The sequence below is a fragment of the Bufo gargarizans genome, chromosome 3 (genome assembly GCF_014858855.1).
Source record: "Bufo gargarizans isolate SCDJY-AF-19 chromosome 3, ASM1485885v1, whole genome shotgun sequence".
Taxonomy (NCBI): Eukaryota; Metazoa; Chordata; class Amphibia; order Anura; family Bufonidae; genus Bufo; species Bufo gargarizans.
The window spans coordinates 504,802,594-504,822,844 of record NC_058082.1 but is presented as its reverse complement, the minus strand read 5'-3'; the positions used below and the strand labels follow the sequence as shown (position 1 = coordinate 504,822,844).

The 20,251-nt window shown below is 47.1% G+C and overlaps 1 protein-coding gene across 1 annotated transcript; it reads left to right on the top strand.

Annotated features, from left to right (window-relative positions):
* Positions 1-599: 599 nt before the first annotated feature.
* LOC122931716 (speedy protein 1-A-like) lies at positions 600-13,370 on the top strand. Its single transcript, XM_044285784.1, has 6 exons — positions 600-610; positions 7,230-7,315; positions 7,697-7,755; positions 12,744-12,826; positions 12,948-13,116; positions 13,194-13,370. The coding sequence occupies exons 1-6, from the start codon at positions 600-602 to the stop codon at positions 13,368-13,370; spliced, it is 585 nt and encodes a 194-aa protein (XP_044141719.1).
* The last annotated feature ends 6,881 nt before the right edge of the window (positions 13,371-20,251 follow it).

Genomic DNA, 20,251 nt, shown 5'->3' with positions numbered 1-20,251 from the left:
TAAGATAATTCGATTCAGCGCATAGATGTGGTACCAGTACTAGGATTAATACAAAGTTAGAGTGCCAGAACCAATCTCGGTACGTACACTATATAGAAAAAAGTATTGAGACACCTACACATTACCCCTACTGAATCTTTAAAAGGGTTTTCCAGTGTGCAACAGCATCCTTTAAAGGGCATCTGTCAGCAGCTTTGTACCCATGAAACTGGCTGACCTGTTACATGTGCACTTGGCAGCTGAAGGCATCTTTGTTGGTCCCATGTTCATATGTGCCTGCACTGTTGAGAGACACAAATTTTTAATATATGCAAATGAGCCTCTAGAATCAACCCTTTATAAGAACATGGGACCAACACAGATGTCTTCAGCTGACAAGCGCCGATGCAACAGGTCGGCTTTTTCAAAGGTACGAATCTGCCGACAGATGCCCTATAAATAATCACTTAAGAAGGTAACTATAATTTTGTAATGTACAGTATTTATTTTACCTTTATGGCTCTATCTTCCATTCTGGGCTGTGGTCACATGACCCTGTCCATACGGCTCTTATATCCTGTAATGGGAAACAAGTCCATTGGCAGCCGACTTCTTAAGGCATGAGGAACAGGTAAGCAAGCGCTGTTATCTATAGCCCACATGCCTTGGGAAGCCCTCAGCTAGGAGGATTGCGATCATCTGCCTCCATCTATGCTGTTTCTATTTGGTGACATTACTTCATCAGTTTAGTGTTCCTTCTTTCAGCCCCTGAATGGAGACCTACATTATTATCTGGTTGCTTGGTCTCTGAATATATTTAAGGTCTATTGTCTGCAAGTTTCCCTTGATGAGCAGCATATACTGCAAAGCATGCATTTATGTTCCTAACTACGAGTATTACCTGACCCCATCGGTGCTTCACACCTGTGCCTCTAACCCATGTCGGTCAGCAGCCATCCACACAGGGACTATATGAAGATCTAGCTACCAGATGGCTCCCCTGCAGCAACGTCCAAATCCATGTATAGGGTTTAAAGGGTAAAAACCAGCAGACTGCCAGGATAATGCCTTAAGTCTAACTGGGTAGTTGGCACAGTGGTTCTACACCCACACTTACTGCTCATGAGAGATACAGTAAGTGAACCAAGCTCAATAAAAAAAAAATTGGCCAAATAAACCAAGATCACTGCAGTGTAATGGTGACAGGACCAAGCGTGTAAAACCATTTATAATCAGTTCTTGAAACAAGCTCTGCACAGAGCTTCCACTGGCCGGATGTAAGGAGGGCCCAGGTGTCCCCCTGGGCATTGACCCACTGGAAAATTTCCCTGTAAGGTCTATGGACAATCCGCCCCTGTATGCTGGTGCTATTTAGACCAGGGTTCCCCAACTCCAGTCCTCAGGGCCCACTTGCAGGTCAGGATTTAGGAGTATCCCACAGAATAAATACCTGTGGCAAATCCTGAAGGATGGACACTAATTATATCAGCTGGCTAATACTAAGGAAATCCTGAAAACATGACCGGTAGATGGGCCCAGAGGACTGGAGTTGAGGACCACTGATTTAGACAACAGAGATACAATAAATAACCAGCTTACAGATACAGCACTAGCATGAAGCTGAGTACATAAATATGGAAGAAGAATCAAGCTTACTGCCGAGAAATGGTCCAAAATGGCCAAGCTCAGATTTAAGGTTTAGTAATAGGATCAAGCATACTGCACGGGTATGATAAAAGAACCAAGATTTAGACATTGCTACAGATAAATGATACCAGAACAAAGACCATTACAGATAAATGGTAGCAGAAACGAGTTTAGCTCTTTTAGTAACTCTCATAGATTTCAGTGGAGAGATATACATACAAATGTTAGATGGTTAATGGAGGCCAGAGGCTATGGGACTTTCTATCAATGTATGCTATACTGTAATTTAGATAAGAAAACAACATGGCAGTATTCACCAATGAGACTAGAAGGAGTTTGGATGACAGCTATAAGGATGACTATTATGGTAATTTTTTGTACAACTGTTTAACATTATTAGAATGTACCGCCCCTTTAAATTTACTGCTGCATGAATCATCATGGCGTGTGCCGCAAGCATCAGCCAATAGAATCGCAGGATTTGAATTCAAAGAAGGGAAGAAAACGTCAGTTGGTGCCAGTTTGCGATTTCTTCACTAGAGATAAGAGGTTCATCACTTCTTGTCAGAAGAGAGACGTTTTGGGGAGCGAACACGATGGGGATCTGCGCGCTGAGGAAACATCTACTAACAGCGATTCATCAGAGGTAAAAACCGTCATCTGATCAATGGCATTGCTGACTTATGTCATCCCACAAACTGACCATCAGGGATCTGTATCATAAGGAAACCAACATTTACTGGATTTTATTAATAAAGTATCCAAAATACGGAGAGACTGAGGTTATTGTGAATAAATATGGAGAAACCGGGGTGATGATATTGATTAATATGGAGAATCTATGACCAAACTTGGGTGACTGGTTAAATATGGATCAAAAAGGTTGTCTATGGATAAATATGGTGGATCCTGGGTCTAAAATTATTTTTAGTAATTGAAAGACATATGGGGGTCATTTATGAAACTGGTGTAAAGTAGAACTGGCTTAGTTGCCCATAGCAACTGTAAAGGGGGAATAATAATCACCAATATTATGCGAATATCGGTAATTAATATTCCTAAATAGGAGGAGCTGTCTAGTGAAGACTCCGCCTATTTATACCTTTATATAACAATAACAACAATATTTTCGCTATACTTTACACTAATCACTATACTAGCTGCATGCGCCTTACTTACTACCGCTAACAAGTACACACTACACAAAGGGTACAAATATTACGGTATTTATTACAATACACTACGCACGCAATACTGACAACACAACACTAAATATACAGTACTCAACTACACTACACGTTCCCAAATTCCACCCACAAACTAACTATACAATACACACATACAGGTATAACAACCCACCCCACCTGACTACTTCTATCCCTAAGGTGTGCGACGAGGATCTACGGTGGTCGTGCTGGGGTTAAGCAGACCACAAACACAAAAGGTTGACAATGGGGAGCTGTACAGCAATGCAGGGGTGAAGTATTCTGCAAGTGTACAGTGAGGGGGGTGTGTGTGCACGGGTTAATAATGCACAGATAATAACCAGGGGAATGGGGGTATGGCAGGGGTTAATCAAGGGCACAGAATCAGGGGAACCAGATGATAACCAGGGGAATGGGGGTATGGCAGGGGTTAATCAGGGGCACAGAATAACCAGGGGAATGGGGGTATGGCAGGGGTTAATCAGGGGCACAGATAGTGAGGGGGTTAATAGCGTTGGTGGGATAGTGGGGGGGTTAATTTCGTTGGTGGGATAGTGGGGGGTTAATAGGGTTTCGTTGGTGGGATAGTGGGGGGTTAATAGGGTTTCGTTGGTGGGATAGTGGGGGGGGTTAATGATACTTAAGATCCTGCTCGTTGTCCAGGGGGGCTCGTCAGTCCAGGGGATGATCCTTCAGGGAGGGTGGGCGGCCGGCTCTCTTCTCCCTAGTGTCCGGCCAGCCGGACTTATATGTCCAGCCGCCCGCACTCCGTGCCGCCCACACAGCGGCGCGCAAGCGCGCACCACTGTGAGGGACACGTGGGTCGGCGCGGTGAGATGACGTCACCGCGCCTGCCCGCGCATCCCTGCACGCGCGCCGCAGGGCCGCGTGTACTTGCTGACAGGCGGGAGATCCTTTGATCTCCCGTCTGCAGCTCTCGGCATTCCGAACATCGCAATGGTAATTGCGATGCCGGAATGCGCATAATAGAGGGAGCGGAGGTGTTATGCTTTAATTATCTCCAGCCGGGCTGCAGATAATTAGAACAAAAGGATTCAAATTCATTAGAATTTGAATCCTTTTGAGGTCACCAGAATGACCGGACCTTATCCGGTCATCCTGGCGCCTTTACTCAGAATACATCAATGTTAATGATTGGGCCACATTCACATTGATGCATCTGGGTCCATGTAGGGGGGGGTTTATGGATATGGGGCTGTATGTGATATGATAAGGGGGCACGAAAGGGGCATATTATATGAAAAGGGGCACATTATATGAAAAGGGGCACGTATATACACATATATTAAAGGGGCACGTATTTACACATATATGTATATGTATCTGCGGGGCACACTATATGAATTCCCACAGGGGCAAGGATGAGCCCCTGGGGAATATCAGAGGCGGATGTGCGCAGGTGCTGGGCACATCTGCGCACATCGCCCTCCGAGGGAAATACTGCCAACACATACATACACACACACATGCAACACGTGCCACCCTTCCTCAACAGCAACCAATCAGAATTCACTTTTAATTTTCTAAAGGAGCTGTGAAAAATGAAAGCTGGAATTTGATTGGTTGCTATGGGCAACTAAGCCAGTTCTACTTTACACTAGTTTCATAAATGACCCCATGATATATATGTGTGCGGTCATTATTACACGGTATAGAATATTTGTAGAGTATACCTACAGGTAAGCCCATAGGGAGACATTTATGAATTCTGGTACGCCAGAAACTGGCATTAAACGACACAAGTTTTTGACAGAATTTAGCTACTTTTTGCCTCCTGCACTGCCCTGCTCCACTTTCTACAGTGGGCTGGGATGAAGTGTAAATTTGCAGATTAGATCGCTTTTTCAGTCTCATTTATCTTCTGTGACAATCAGTAAAGTTGCAAAAATGTCACAACTCCACGGCAGACACAACCCAGGCCTACTGTAATAGACCATATCGCACTTGCACCAAATTCCTTATAACTGTGCACCATTTCATAAATCCCCCATTGTTTATCTCAGTGGTAATATGAAATATATTGTAATGGATCATTTACTATAGAGAGAGACAGGATATACAGGGAGTGCAGAATTATTAGGCAAGTTGTATTTTTGAGGATTAATTTTATTATTGAACAACAACCATGTTCTCAATGAACCCAAAAAACTCATTAATATCAAAGCTGAATATTTTTGGAAGTAGTTTTTAGTTTTAGCTATTTTAGGGGGATATCTGTGTGTGCAGGTGACTATTACTGTACATAATTATTAGGCAACTTAACAAAAACAAATATATACCCATTTCAATTATTTATTTTTACCAGTGAAACCAATATAACATCTCAACATTCACAAATATACATTTCTGACATTCAAAAACAAAACAAAAACAAATCAGTGACCAATATAGCCACCTTTCTTTGCAAGGACACTCAAAAGCCTGCCATCCATGGATTCTGTCAGTGTTTTGATCTGTTCACCATCAACATTGCGTGCAGCAGCAACCACAGCCTCCCAGACACTGTTCAGAGAGGTGTACTGTTTTCCCTCCTTGTAAATCTCACATTTGATGATGGACCACAGGTTCTCAATGGGGTTCAGATCAGGTGAACAAGGAGGCCATGTCATTAGATTTTCTTCTTTTATACCCTTTCTTGCCAGCCACGTTGTGGAGTACTTGGACGCGTGTGATGGAGCATTGTCCTGCATGAAAATCATGTTTTTCTTACCTTGCAGACTTCTTCCTGTACCACTGTTTGAAGAAGGTGTCTTCCAGAAACTGGCAGTAGGACTGGGAGTTGAGCTTGACTCCATCCTCAACCCAAAAAGGCCCCACAAGCTCATCTTTGATGATACCAGCCCAAACCAGTACTCCACCTCCACCTTGCTGGCGTCTGAGTCGGACTGGAGCTCTCTGCCCTTTACCAATCCAGCCATCTGGCCCATCAAGACTCACTCTCATTTCATCAGTCCATAAAACTTTGGAAAAATCAGTCTTGAGATATTTCTTGGCCCAGTCTTGACGTTTCAGCTTGTGTGTCTTGTTCAGTGGTGGTCGTCTTTCAGCCTTTTTTACCTTGGCCATGTCTCTGAGTATTGCACACCTTGTGCTTTTGGGCACTCCAGTGATGTTGCAGCTCTGAAATATGGCCAAACTGGTGGCAAGTGGCATCTTGGCAGCTGCACACTTGACTTTTCTCAGTTCATGGGCAGTTATTTTGCGCCTTGGTTTTTCCACACACTTCTTGCGACCCTGTTGACTATTTTGAATGAAACGCTTGATTGTTCGATGATCACGCTTCAGAAGCTTTGCAATTTTAAGGGTGCTGCATCCCTCTGCAAGATATCTCACTATTTTTGACTTTTCTGAGCCTGTCAAGTCCTTCTTTTGACCCATTTTGCCAAAGGAAAGGAAGTTGCCTAATAATTATGCACACCTGATATAGGGTGTTGATGTCATTAGACCACACCCCTTCTCATTACAGAGATGCACATCACCTAATATGCTTAATTGGTAGTATGCTTTCAAGCCTATACAGCTTGGAGTAAGACAACATGCATAAAGAGGATGATGTGGTCAAAATACTTATTTGCCTAATAATTCTGCACGTAGTGTATAGGAAGACACGTTGGGGAATGTATCAAGGGGAAGTCAGTTTTCTGCCATAGAAAAGTCCAGATCTCCACACCATGTACATTGTGTGTCTTATCTTATATCAATGTGTCCAGAGATGTTACTCAGCTGATCAGTAGGGCTGTAGGCTGTTGGTCCACCACTGATCAGATAGTCAGATATTGGTAGCCTAGTCTGAGGACAGGTCATCAATGTTATAATCCTGGAATACCCCTTTAAGCCTTTGGGACTAAGTGTGACTGTTATATTTAGGCACGGTGGACATTCTCTATAAGGAATTCATCAGGGGAAAAAAAAAAATTCACACTCCAAATATATATATATATATATATATATCTTTTTTTTCCCCCTTCTCTTTAAGCTTCCCAAGAAGAACAGGAGAAGCAACCACAAGGAAGAGGAAGACAGAACTGTAAGTGGATCGGCCTTTATCAGCAGAGAAGAAAAGGAATTGAAAAAAAAGCTCAGTGAATAGAAATGTATAACGTTATGTGCACTGAGGTCCCTCTAGGGCTGCCATACTATTATGTCGTGAAGCTAGAGGTCAGCACCAGACACCCTCACCATGCCTCCATAACAGTGCCATGGTCTGCCTCCATGGTGAAGCATGTGATACTGGTATAAACTAGACACACAGCAAGGAACAGCATAGGCCCACAGACATCTGACATCACAACTCCTAGAAACTCAGAACTAGTGCATAATGCAGCCATGTGCATGAGGGCTCATAATGTAATGTGGACTGTATTTCTTCTATCACAGTTCACCAGAAGAATCCAGGAAGAGGAAGAAGATGGATGATGACATCCCGCAGCCAGAAGAACGGGCTGCTTTCTTCACACTCCTTGGTAGGATTAAGCCAGACATAGCGGGACACATTTACTAAAGATTAACGTTGGGACGTAAGAGGTGGAGGACGATGGGAGTAAGAGGTGGCAAATTTACTCAGAGGCACAGGCCCCTGGATAAGCTGTCACATCTTGTGCTGTCCACAAACTGAAGTCTACAGCCTGGATTAGATTTCAGCTTTACTACTGCCATATAGCTTCTGTAAATGTGCCCCATCCTTCGTCAGGATGCAGGACCTGTCCCTCCCCTGCTCTACTGCTTATTGCAATAAGATGTCTCACTGAGGTGTAACAGCGTGTTTCTCTATGGTATATGAATGTAATCTTGTGATTTGAGAAAAGTATCAATTACGTAATAATATTATCCCATTTCTATTATAGAAGACGAGCACATCCAGTACTTTCTAGCCAGGGACAGCTGCCTTAAGATCTCGGACAAGGTATTATTAAACCGAGGGACAGAAAATCTTCCAGATTTCAGAAGACAGACTAGAGATATACTGCACTTCATGACCTAGTGGTATAAAGCCCCTTTCAGTAGAGCGAGGGTCACGCTGCAGACTCGCAGCACAGCACCCGTCCTGAACTCCCAGGGTCGCATAGAGTTATATTGATTTAGGGCTCATTCAGACGGCCGTATGCTATCCGCAAAAATGCGGATCCGTTTTTTTGCGGATTAGATGCTGACCTATTCACTTCTATGGGGCCCTTTTCTATTACAAGGATCCGCAAAATAAATGAAACATGTCCTATACTTGTCCGTGAAAATCAAGACATGGCGCTATTGAAGTCTATGGGTCAACAAAAATACTGAATGCTATCCGTTTTTTTGCGGATCCGCAAAAAAACGGATAGCATTCAGTATTTTTACGGACAGCATACGGCCGTCTGAATGAGCCCTTATGATGCAATGTAACTCTTACGGTTCTGGAATGTATTAAATAACACTGACATAATGCTGTCAGTGTTATCCATAGCATCATAAATCAATATACTGCTATGTGACCCCCGCAGTGCTGGAAGTTCAGGATGGGAGTTGCGCTGCGAGTCCACAGTGTGACACTCGCTCATCTGAAAGGGGCCTAATAGTCATTAACCACCTCCCGACCGCTGTACGCATATATGCGTCCGGGAGGTGGTTGCTTTATTCCTCCTGGACGCATATACGCGTCTTCTCGCGCGCGCTCACAGGAACGGAAGGTAAGCGAGTGGATCTCCAGCCTGCCAGCGGCGATCGCTCGCTGGCAGGCTGGAGATCCAATTTTTTTTAACCCCTAACAGGTATATTAGACGCTGTTTTCATAACAGCGTCTAATATACCTCCTACCTGGTCCTCTGGTGGTCCCTTTTGTTAGGATCGACCACCAGAGGACTCAGGTAGGTCAGTACAGTCGCACCAAACACCACACTACACTACACTACACCCCCCCCCCGTCACTTATTAACCCCTTATAAACCCCTCATCACCCATGATCACCCCATATAAACTCCCTGATCACCCCCCTGTCATTGATCACCCCCCTGTCAGGCTCCGTTCAGACGTCCGTATGATTTTTACGGATCCACGGATACATGGATCGGATCCGCAAAAAGCATACGGACGTCTGAATGGAGCCTTACAGGGGGGTGATCAATGACAGGCGGGTGATCACCCATATACACTCCCTGATCACCCCCTGTCATTGATCACCCCCCTGTCATTGATCACCCCCCTGTAAGGCTCCATTCAGACGTCCGCATGATTTTTACGGATCCATGGATACATGGATCGGATCCGCAAAACACATGCGGACGTCTGAATGGAGCCTTACAGGGGGTGATCAATGACAGGCGGGTGATCACCCATATAGACTCCCTGATCACCCCCTGTCATTGATAACCCCCCTGTAAGGCTCCATTCAGACGTCCGCATGTGTTTTGTGGATCCGTTCCATGGATCCATGGATCCGTAAAAAATCATGCGGATGTCTGAATGGAACCTTACAGGGGGGGTGATCATTGACAGGGGGGTGATCACCCTGATCACCCCCTGTCATTGATAACCCCCCTGTAAGGCTCCATTCAGACGTCCGCATGTGTTTTGTGGATCCGATCCATGTATCCATGGATCCGTAAAAATCATGCGGATGTCTGAATGGAGCCTTACAGGGGGGTGATCAATGACAGGGGGGTGATCAGGGAGTCTATATGGGTGATCACCCCCCTGTCATTGATCACCCCCCTGTCATTGATCACCCCCCCCCCCCCCCCCCCCCGGTAAGGCTCCATTCAGACATTTTTTTTGGCACAAGTTAGCGGAAATTTTTTGTTTGTTTTTGTTTTTGTTTTTTCTTACAAAGTCTCATATTCTACTAACTTGTGTCAAAAAATAAAATCTCACATGGACGCACCATACCCCTCACGGAATCCAAATGCGTAAACATTTTTAGACATTTATATTCCAGACTTCTTCTCACGCTTTAGGGCCCCTAAAAAGCCAGGGCAGTATAAATACCCCACATGTGACCCCATTTCGGAAAGAAGACACCCCAAGGTATTCCGTGAGGGGCATATTGAGTCCATGAAAGATTGAAATTTTTGTCCTAAGTTAGCGGAAAGTGAGACTTTGTGAGAAAAAAAAAAAAAAAAAAAAAAATCAATATCCGCTAACTTATGCAAAAAAAATAAAAATTCGAGGAACTCGCCATGCCTCTCATTGAATACCTTGGGGTGTCTTCTTTCCAAAGTGGGGTCACATGTGGGGTATTTATACTGCCCTGGCTTTTTAGGGGCCCGAAAGTGTGAGAAGAAGTCTGGGATCCAAATGTCTAAAAATGCCCTCCTAAAAAGAATTTGGGCCCCTTTGCGCATCTAGGCTGCAAAAAAGTGTCACACATGTGGTATCGCCGTATTCAGTAGAAGTTGGGGAATGTGTTTTGGGGTGTCATTTTACATATACCCATGCTGGGTGAGAAAAATATCTTGGTCAAATGCCAACTTTGTATAAAAAAATGGGAAAAGTTGTCTTTTGCCAAGATATTTCTCTCACCCAGCATGGGTATATGTAAAATGGCACCCCAAAACACATTGCCCAACTTCTCCTGAGTACGGCGATACCACATGTGTGACACTTTTTTGCAGCCAAGGTGGGCAAAGGGGCACATATTCCAAAGTGCACCTTTCGGATTTTGCAGGCCATTTTTTACACATTTTGATTGCAAGGTACTTCTTACACATTTGGGCCCCTAAATTGCCAGGGCAGTATAACTACCCCACAAGTGACCCCATTTTGGAAAGAAGACACCCCAAGGTATTCCGTGAGGGGCACGGCGAGTTCCTAGAATTTTTTATTTTTTGTCACAAGTTAGCGGAAAATTATGATTTTTCTTTTTTTTCTTTTTTCCTTACAAAGTCTCATATTCCACTAACTTGCGACAAAAAATAAAAAATTCTAGGAACTCGCCGTGCCCCTCACGGAATACCTTGGGGTGTCTTCTTTCCAAAATGGGGTCACTTGTGGCGTAGTTATACTGCCCTGGCAATTTAGGGGCCCAAATGTGTGAGAAGAACTTTGCAATCAAAATGTGTAAAAAATGCCCTGCAAAATCCAAAAGGTGCACTTTGGAATATGTGCCCCTTTGCCCACCTTGGCTGCAAAAAAGTGTGACACATCTGGTATCGCCGTACTCAGGAGAAGTTGGGGAATGTGTTTTGGGGTGTCATTTTACATATACCCATGCTGGGTGAGAAAAATATCTTGGTCAAATGCCAACTTTGTATAAAAAAAATGGGAAAAGTTGTCTTTTGCCAAGATATTTCTCTCACCCAGCATGGGTATATGTAAAATGACAGCCCAAAACACATTTGTCGCAAGTTAGTGGAATATGAGACTTTGTAAGGAAAAAAGAGAAAAAAAAAAATCATCATTTTCCGCTAACTTGTGACAAAAAATAAAAAATTCTAGGAACTCGCCATGCCCCTCACGGAATACCTTGGGGTGTCTTCTTTCCAAAATGGGGTCACTTGTGGCGTAGTTATACTGCCCTGGCAATTTAGGGGCCCAAATGTGTGAGAAGAACATTGCAATCAAAATGTGTAAAAAATGCCCTGCAAAATCCAAAAGGTGCACTTTGGAATATGTGCCCCTTTGCCCACCTTGGCAGCAAAAAAGTGTGACACATCTGGTATCGCCGTACTCAGGAGAAGTTGGGGAATGTGTTTTGGGGTGTCATTTTACATATACCCATGCTGGATGAGAGAAATATCTTGGCAAAAGACAACTTTTCCCATTTTTTTATACAAAGTTGGCATTTGACCAAGATATTTTTCTCACCCAGCATGGGTATATGTAAAATGACACCCCAAAACACATTGCCCAACTTCTCCTGAGTACGGCGATACCAGATGTGTGACACTTTTTTGCTGCCAAGGTGGGCAAAGGGGCACATATTCCAAAGTGCACCTTTTGGATTTCACCGGTCATTTTTTACACATTTTGATTGCAAAGTTCTTCTCACACATTTGGGCCCCTAAATTGCCAGGGCAGTATAACTACCCCACAAGTGACCCCATTTTAGAAAGAAGACACCCCAAGGTATTCTGTGAGGGGCACGGCGAGTTCCTAGAATTTTTTATTTTTTGTCGCAAGTTAGTGGAATATGAGACTTTGTAAGAAAAAAAAAAAAAGAAAAAAATCATCATCATTTTCCGCTAGCTTGTGACAAAAAATAAAAAGTTCTATGAACTCACTATGCCCATCAGCGAATACCTTAGGGTGTCTACTTTCCGAAATGGGGTCATTTGTGGGGTGTTTGTACTGTCTGGGCATTGTAGAACCTCAGGAAACATGACAGGTGCTCAGAAAGTCAGAGCTGTTTCAAAAAGCGGAAATTCACATTTTTGTACCATAGTTTGTAAATGCTATAACTTTTACCCAAACCATTTTTTTTTGCCCAAACATTTTTTTTTTATCAAAGACATGTAGAACAATAAATTTGGCGAAAAATTTATATATGGATGTCGTTTTTTTTGCAAAATTTTACAGCTGAAAGTGAAAAATGTCATTTTTTTGCAAAAAAATCGTTACATTTTGATTAATAACAAAAAAAGTAAAAATGTCAGCAGCAATGAAATACCACCAAATGAAAGCTCTATTAGTGAGAAGAAAAGGAGGTAAAATTCATTTGTATGGTAAGTTGCATGACCGAGCGATAAACAGTGAAAGTAGTGTAGTGCAGAAGTGTAAAAAGTGCTCTGGTCATGAAGGGGGTTTCACCTAGCGGGGCTGAAGTGGTTAACAGATGCTGCACCATGAGCTTCTAACCCCTTGTATGATACAGTAGGATTTTGGACAGGAAAATACTGAACTCTGATATATGTACTGTATAATAGAATGTATTTACATAGGAAATCTACTACCAGACTCTAACTCTGCTTCTCATCCCTCTAGTATCTCCTGGCCATGGTCCTCACGTACTTTAGAAGAGCAAACCTGCGTACTGAGGAATACAGGACTTACTTCTTCCCAAGTCTGTGAGTTTCTTTTATCCTGTACCAATATGTTTTAATATATTTAATATTTGATAAAAACACAATAAATTATAATTTTTGTAATATTACCACAAGTGATATCAGTACTTATTCGTACTTCCAGATTTTTGGCCAACCAGTTTGAAGAGGAAGAGTTCTTTAGACGTGAGATCTACCCCTGGGCCCTCGGATTGATGTGGATGATCCAGAAGAAGCAGCTTCATCATCTACGCGATCAGATGTTCATCCGGATGGGATTCAGAGCTTGGGTGGAACGGGAAACCTGTGATCTGGTTAGTTAAATAAAAGCTGTAAATTGTGATTAAAAGTTAGTGGTGATTAAAATAATTTATATGATTTATAATTCTAGATCATGGCACAAGACCCTGACCATTGCGCATGGAAGAGAGAGAGGAAAGTCCATCACAGCTGGGCTATACGCCAATGCAGGAGGGATGATGTAGACTTCACCATCACAGGTACATGGATCACCCCTGCACCCTGCTCTCTGTGTAACACCATTCTCCATCCATGCCAGGAGGAATAGAACATCCATTGCCAGGCAGATACATAGGAGGAACACAGAACAGCGGACTCACAAACATCTCTGGTAAGTGTTACGTTGGTGTGGCAAAAGGGCTTCAGGAAAGATTCATTGTCTAATTCTTAGAGGCCAAACCTATCCCTAAGTGATGATTTAGTCTGTATAGATTTGCTTGATGACACTGGTACAGTTTGCTTCTTTCCATAATAAAATGTTTATAATGTTTTGAACTATGATTTCCATGTATTCCTTAGATTTGCTGCTGACAGGATGGGAAACATGGCCACTGGACCTCCAAGGAGAAGAGTCAAGACAGGACGATTGAAGACCTGGATAAAATATGTCCTTTATGTCTTACCGACCCCTAGAACATCTCAGGTAAACAACACAAGACAAGCAATAACACAACATTGCAAAGACCAAAACAAATATTTCATTCACAGAGATAAGACATGGCAGGAAACTGGACCAGCAAGTAAGGGACCAGTGGCAGGTAATACCACTGTACCAAGTGTACCGGTTTGACTTGGGGTCAAACCCAGAGGACGGAAACTTAGTGAGCCCCTTTCTTCACAGATGGTGGGGATGAACTTAGCCAAGAGCTCACTGGTCGCACCTCCAGGATGGTCCCGATGCACTTGGCTACTTACCTGCAGAGACAAACGTTGGTGCAAGCACCAGCGGTCCAGACAGACATGGGACGAACTGGAAAGCAGGCACACAAACAGTAACCTGAACAAACTCAGGACACTGTTCAGACTGGACAAAATGGTAACCAAAAAACAAGAGAGATGCCTGGACCCCATTAAGAACAGATGCAAGGGTCACAGGCAGAGTTGCCCAGACAAGCAGATGCCTGGATCCCATGTGGAACGGCTGCATGGTGGTCATAGGCGGAGCTGCACAAATAGGAAGAAAAGCACATATCTGGATCTCATGCGGAACAGATCCCCGGGGAATGACACATGGCAGTCACAGACATACTTGATCAGACAGGCTGATGTCTGGACCTCCATGCAAAACAACACATGGTGGTCACAGACAGAGATGCAAAAGCTGGCAGACAGGCAGATGCCTGGACCCCATGCGGATGCATGGCAATCACTAGACAGGCATACAAGCAGCTGAACGGCTGCATGGTGGTCAGAGGCAGAGATGCCTAGACAGGCAGACAAGCAGATGCCTGGTTCCCATGTAGAAAGGCTGCATGGTGGTTATAGGCAGAGCTAGACAAACAGGCAGATGCCTTGATCCTATGCGGAATCGCTGCATAGTGGTAACAGGCAGAGCTACACAAACAGGCAGAGAAGCAGATGCCTCGATCCTATGTGAAACGACACATGGCGGCCACAGAGAGAGCTGCAAAAAAAGGCAGACAGGCAGATGCCTGGACCCCATGCAGAATGAATGCATGGCGATCACAGGCAGTGCTGCTTAGACAGGCAGACAAACAGATGCCGAGATCACATGTGTAACAGAAGCGTGGTTGTCACAGGCAGAGCTTCACAAGCAGGCAGATGAGCAGATGCCTGGACACCATGCAGAATGGATGCATGGCGGTCACAGACAGAGCTGCTAGACATGAGACAAATAGATACCTTGACCCTATGTGGAACAGATGCATGGTGGTCATAGGCAGAGCTGCACAGACAGATAGACAGGCAGATGCCTGGATCCCATGTGAAACGGCTGCATAGTGGTCACAGGCAGAGCTACACAAACAGGCAGACAAGCAGATGCCTGGACCCCATGTGAAATGACACATGGTGGTCACAGACAGAGGTGCCAAGACAAGCAGATGCCTGGACCCCATGCGGAACGGATGCATGGCGGTCACAGGCAGAGTTGCCAAGACAAGCAGATGCATAGATCCCATGTGGAACAGAAGCATGGTGGTCAAAGGCAGTGCTGCACAAATCAGGCAGATAAGCAGATGCCTGGACCCCATGCAGAATGGATGCATGGTGGCCACAGACAGAGCTGCTAGACATGACACAAACAGATGCCTGGTTCCCATGTGGAACAGATACATGGCAGTCACAGACAGAGCTGCCCAAAAGGGGCAGACAAGCAGATCCTTGGACCCCATGCAGAACGAATGCATGGCAGTCACAGGCAGAGCTGCCCAAACAGGCCACAGAAATGGACAAGGTGACATTGATGACTCACTAGGTGACCACACAGACAGGGCAGCTGGAATATCCCAGGTCAGGTGCATAGATCCTGCACCCAGCAAAGCTGGAGACAGTGACCTCAAGGCTCACAGCTAACAGGATTATAAGGCTGGTAAATGAGATCATCTGACCACCTAGTAACCATACCCAGACCAGACCATTAACCCCACAAGAACCAAACAGGGAGGTGAGCATTCATCAACAGAGAACAGTACACATACAAGCTGCCATAACTACACGTCGCCCCTGGCAACCAAAAAGCACATAATGCACACACCTGATCACAATACTCAGTGTTACTACACACCCAATCACATCACAGTAACAACACACAAAATCATTTTTCTCGTGCTTTTTTCCATTGGGGGACACAGACCATGGGTATAGCTTAGAGGTATTAGTAGGAGGGACACTATGCAAATGAAAGAGCTCCTCCTCCTCGGGCTATACCCCCAGACTCCACCAGGAGGAACTCAGTCTTTGCTTAGTGTCTGGTGAAGGAGGTTGACACTCTCTGATTCTACTCCTTTTTGTTATTTTTATTCTAGATGGGGACACAGGTCGGCATGGCGCCTTCCTGGTCCCCCGTGGAGTGCCCGCCGCCGTCTTTGGGACGTTGCCTGGCTGCCTCCATTTCCCCCCAAGAAGATAAGTGGATCCGGGCTCGACCTGTTAGCTCCGGCATCCCACCAGCTGCTGGGACGCCTGCTGCCTACCCTCCTCCAGAGCACTGTTCTCCTGGATTGGAGTCAGAAGTCTGAAGAGGCGCATCCCTGCTGGTCTGGACATCGAGGGAGCATGCTGAGCAGATAAGTGTTGCAATCCCTCCCCCTCCCTCTGTGTCTATTTGTCTGTGGCTGCCTGGGTGAGCTTGAAGAAGGATCCTGATGGGGCACTTTCTTCATTTTGGCACTGGAGTACTGGCATCTCTTCCCCTTAAACTGTGGGCTTCAGCGCTTCTCTCGTCGGGCCTTGGCTGCTGCGCTCCCTCAGCGCCCGCCGGCAGGCCGCTCCTCCACGTGGTGCGCTTATTTTCGCGCATATTCTCGCGCGCGCATATTTTCGCGCGCGCTTATTTTTCGTGCGCGCGCTTATTTTCGCGCGCTTTTTTCGCGCCATAATGACGCGTTAGGGGAGGCGGAGCCTCGGCATGCCGCTCTGACTCTCCTTACACCGGAGACTCTGTTTGCTCATGGCCGTGCAGCTCCTCATCACTCTACTCCGTTTTGTGCCAGGCAAGCTGGTAGCTCAGTGGTACTGCTGCTGTTGCCCCATGTCCAGGCTTTCTGAGTTCAAAGCCCCTTTCAGCCTTCAAAAATTGTTCATATTATTCTAGATGGGGACACAGGTCGGCATGGCGCCTTCCTGGTCCCCCGTGGAATGCCCGCTGCCGTCCTTGGACGCTGCCTGGCTGCCTCCATTGCCCCCCAAAGAAGACAAGTGGATCCGGGCTCGACCTGCAGCTCCGGTATCCCACCAGCTACTGGGTCTCCTGCTGCCACCCTCCACCAGAACACTGCACTCCTGGACAAGGAGTCAGAAGCCTGATGAGGTGCATCCCTGCTGGTCCTGGAGTCGAGGGAGAAGTTCTGCAGGAGCAGATAAGTATTACCTGCATCCCTGCCTTACCCCCCTCCTCCACCCCTCCTCCACGTCCCTGGGGGCCTGCGGTCCCCGCTTGGGCATCTGCCATGTCCAGCGCGGCCGCTAAATTGGTCTTAGTCACCAAGGCAACCATGTCCTTTAATCCTGTGGCGCTAACGACTCCATCTCTCTCAGTGGTCCCCACAGTGGGTGACTGACTACGAAGAGGCAGCGTGAGCGGCAGCATCCCACCTCGGATGTCTCTGTCTCTCCACCCCCCTCACCTCGCCGGTGGCGCTTGCGGACTGCTCTTCCCCCTCCCTAGGGAGAGTACTCCGAAGGAGAATTATCCGGCTCGGACGAGCCACGTCCTTTTTGGACTATAGGGCATTTTCAAATCCTGTGACGCCAACCACCTCTCTAAGTGGTTTTCCACAGAAGACGCCCGAATACTAACAGGGAGCGTGAGCAGCAGCATCCCTCCTCGGATGGCTCTGGCTCTCCCCCCCCCCCCCCCCCTCGTCTAGAGGCGCGTTCGGGCGACTCTCCCCTCCCTTAGGGAGCGCAAGTCTGAAGGAGAATTTCCGGCTCTGATTAGGTCATGGAGCGGGACCCCTCGCCTAAGCTCTCCACCAGGGTGGCTGACTTAGTGGTGACTGTCCGAGACACCTTTATTCTCCAAGGGGATTCTCCTCCTTCCACTGGTCAGGAGTTCCCCCTTTTTCCGTCCAGGCAGTCGGAGACTACCATGTTCCCGGTCCATGAGGGATTTTTCCGCGGTCATGTCCAGGGCCTGGGGTGGTCTTAATAAGGTTCTCGACCACCCAGCGCATGAATATACTTTCCTTTCCCTGCTGACGGCGAGGAGAGGTGTCTCCTCCCCCTAAGGTGGATCCTCCGGTGGCCGGATTAGCCAATTATGTGGCCCTTCCTGTCTTAGTCAGTTCCTCTTTCCAGGATGCTGTAGACAGACGCATAGACTCTCTTCCAGGTCCTTTTTTCGCTGGCAGCGCGTCCCTGTGACCTACCTTTCACTCAGCAGGGGTAGCCAGTGCTCTCTCGGTGTGGTTACAACACCACCACCAGGAACTGGCGGTACGAGATGCGGCTACTAACACACTGGAGTTGGTTCTCCAGATGTCTCAGGCTTCTAACATTCTTTGCGAAGCTTCTAGGGACATTGTTTCCCTCTTTGCCCGCAGGTTGGCCATCTCTGTCACTCAGCGCGAAGAGATCTGATTGAAGGTGTGGGACGCTGACGCCTCCACCAAGCGTTCCCTTGCTAATCTCCCCTTTGGGGTTTCCAGGCCTTGTGGGGATCAGCTGGACGAGTTCGTCTCTGCATGCCTTTTGCCATTTCTCATCTGGTAGGCCGTCGCCTGCTTCCTCCGCCGGGGGTCTCAGGTCGCCCGCAAAGAGGCCTTCCTTTGCACCAGCCTTCCCGGCACTAGAGGGCCCAGTCAGCCCGCCCTGCTGCTCCTAGGCCTATCACATGTCCCGATTGCGGAATCCCACCATTGATTCCTGCGCTTCGCCATTATGGGTCGACACTGTCAGTTTGTCGCCCTTCCTTCGGGTTGGCGACCACCCCGCGGGTCCTTGCCACGGTCCTGGACCGCTCATGGCGCTTCTTCGTACCAGGGGCATTCCTTTGCTGCCCTGTCGGGACGATATCCGGATAGAGGCCCCCCTCTCTACCGCAGACCACGAACAGCGTCCGGATCACTGTTCAGACCCTGGAACGGTTCGGCTGCCTGGTAACTTTCCCAAACTCCTGCCTCTTCCCGTCCCAGAGGCTCTCCTTCCGGAGGGTGATTTTGGACACCTCGGCTGCCAAAGTATTCTACCAGCCTTCAAGTCCTCCCAGGTCCAGGGGGCAGTGTCGCATCTGCTGCGCTCCCCGTGCCTCTCCATTCGGGAATACTTGCAGGTCCTGGGTCTTATGGTAGCCTCTTTCGAGGCCTTTCCATATGCCCAGTTTCACACTCGCCTGGCGCAACAGGAGATCCTTTACCTTTCAGCGGGTTCGGGCAGTTCTCCCTTGGTGGCTGTTCCCAAAGAACCTGAGGTCGGGGAGTTCCTTTCTCGCATTCTCCTGGACGATCGCCGCCACCGATGCCAGCATCCTGGGTTGGGGGGGCGTTTTCCAGTCTCGCACGGTTCAAGGAATTTGGCCGGCGGCAGAGTCTCGCCTTCCAATCAACTTTCTGGAATTGAGGGCGATTTTTTCCGCTCTCTCTCTCCTATTGGACCTCTCTCCTTGCGGGCCTCCCAGTGCGGGTTCAAACGGGCAATGCCGCGGCCGTGGCCTATATCGACCATCAGGACGGGACCCGCAGCCGGATGGTGATGCAGGAGGTGAAGTGAATTCTGACGTGGGCGGAGACTCACGTTCCGGTGTTGTCAGCAGTTTGCATTCCAGGAATGGACAACTGGACAGCGGACTTTCTAAGCCACAACACGGTGGATCCAAGCGAGTGGTCTCTGCATCCAGAAGGGTTCGAAGAAATCTGCCACAGATGGGACCGTCCGGATGTGGACTTAATGGCGTCCGGGTTCAACAACAAGATCCCAGTGGTCCTGGCTCGCGCCCGAGATCCGGAGGCGTACGGATGGATGCGCAGGTGTCTCCGTGGCAGGACTTCAGCCTCCTCTGTTTTTCCTCTGTTTTTCCTCTCCTACCAAAGGGTCTACGCCAGTTCGAGGCGGAAGGGACTCCGACCGTTCTCATCACCCCAGAGTGGCCTCGCCGCGCGTGGTTTTTCGGACGTGGCTCGGTTGCTGGCGGACGCCCCATGGCCTCTTCCCGACGGACAGGACTTACTGTCTCAGGGCCCGTTCTTCCACCGGAATTTGCGGTCTCTTCGTTTACCGGCGTGACTGTTGAAACCGCCATCCTGATAAAGATGGGGTTCTCGGATTCAGTGGTTAGGACCATGATCAGTCCGGGGAAGTCTTCTTCCTCCCGGATTTACTATCGTACCTGGATGGCCTTCCTATCCTTTTTTGAGGGTTCGGGGTTCCCTCCCCTTCGGTTTTCCATCTTGATGGTACTGTCTTTTCTTCAGTCTGGGCTTGTGCAGGGACTGTCGCTTAGTTCCCTGTAAGGTCAGGTTTCGGCGCGGG

Excerpts from the sequence above, each read along its gene's own strand:
- LOC122931716 (XM_044285784.1), top strand. Across the intron at positions 7,756-12,743 it reads GCCTTAAGATCTCGGACAAG|TATCTCCTGGCCATGGTCCT; the intron begins GTATTATTAAAC and ends TCATCCCTCTAG. Across the intron at positions 13,117-13,193 it reads AACGGGAAACCTGTGATCTG|ATCATGGCACAAGACCCTGA; the intron begins GTTAGTTAAATA and ends TTATAATTCTAG.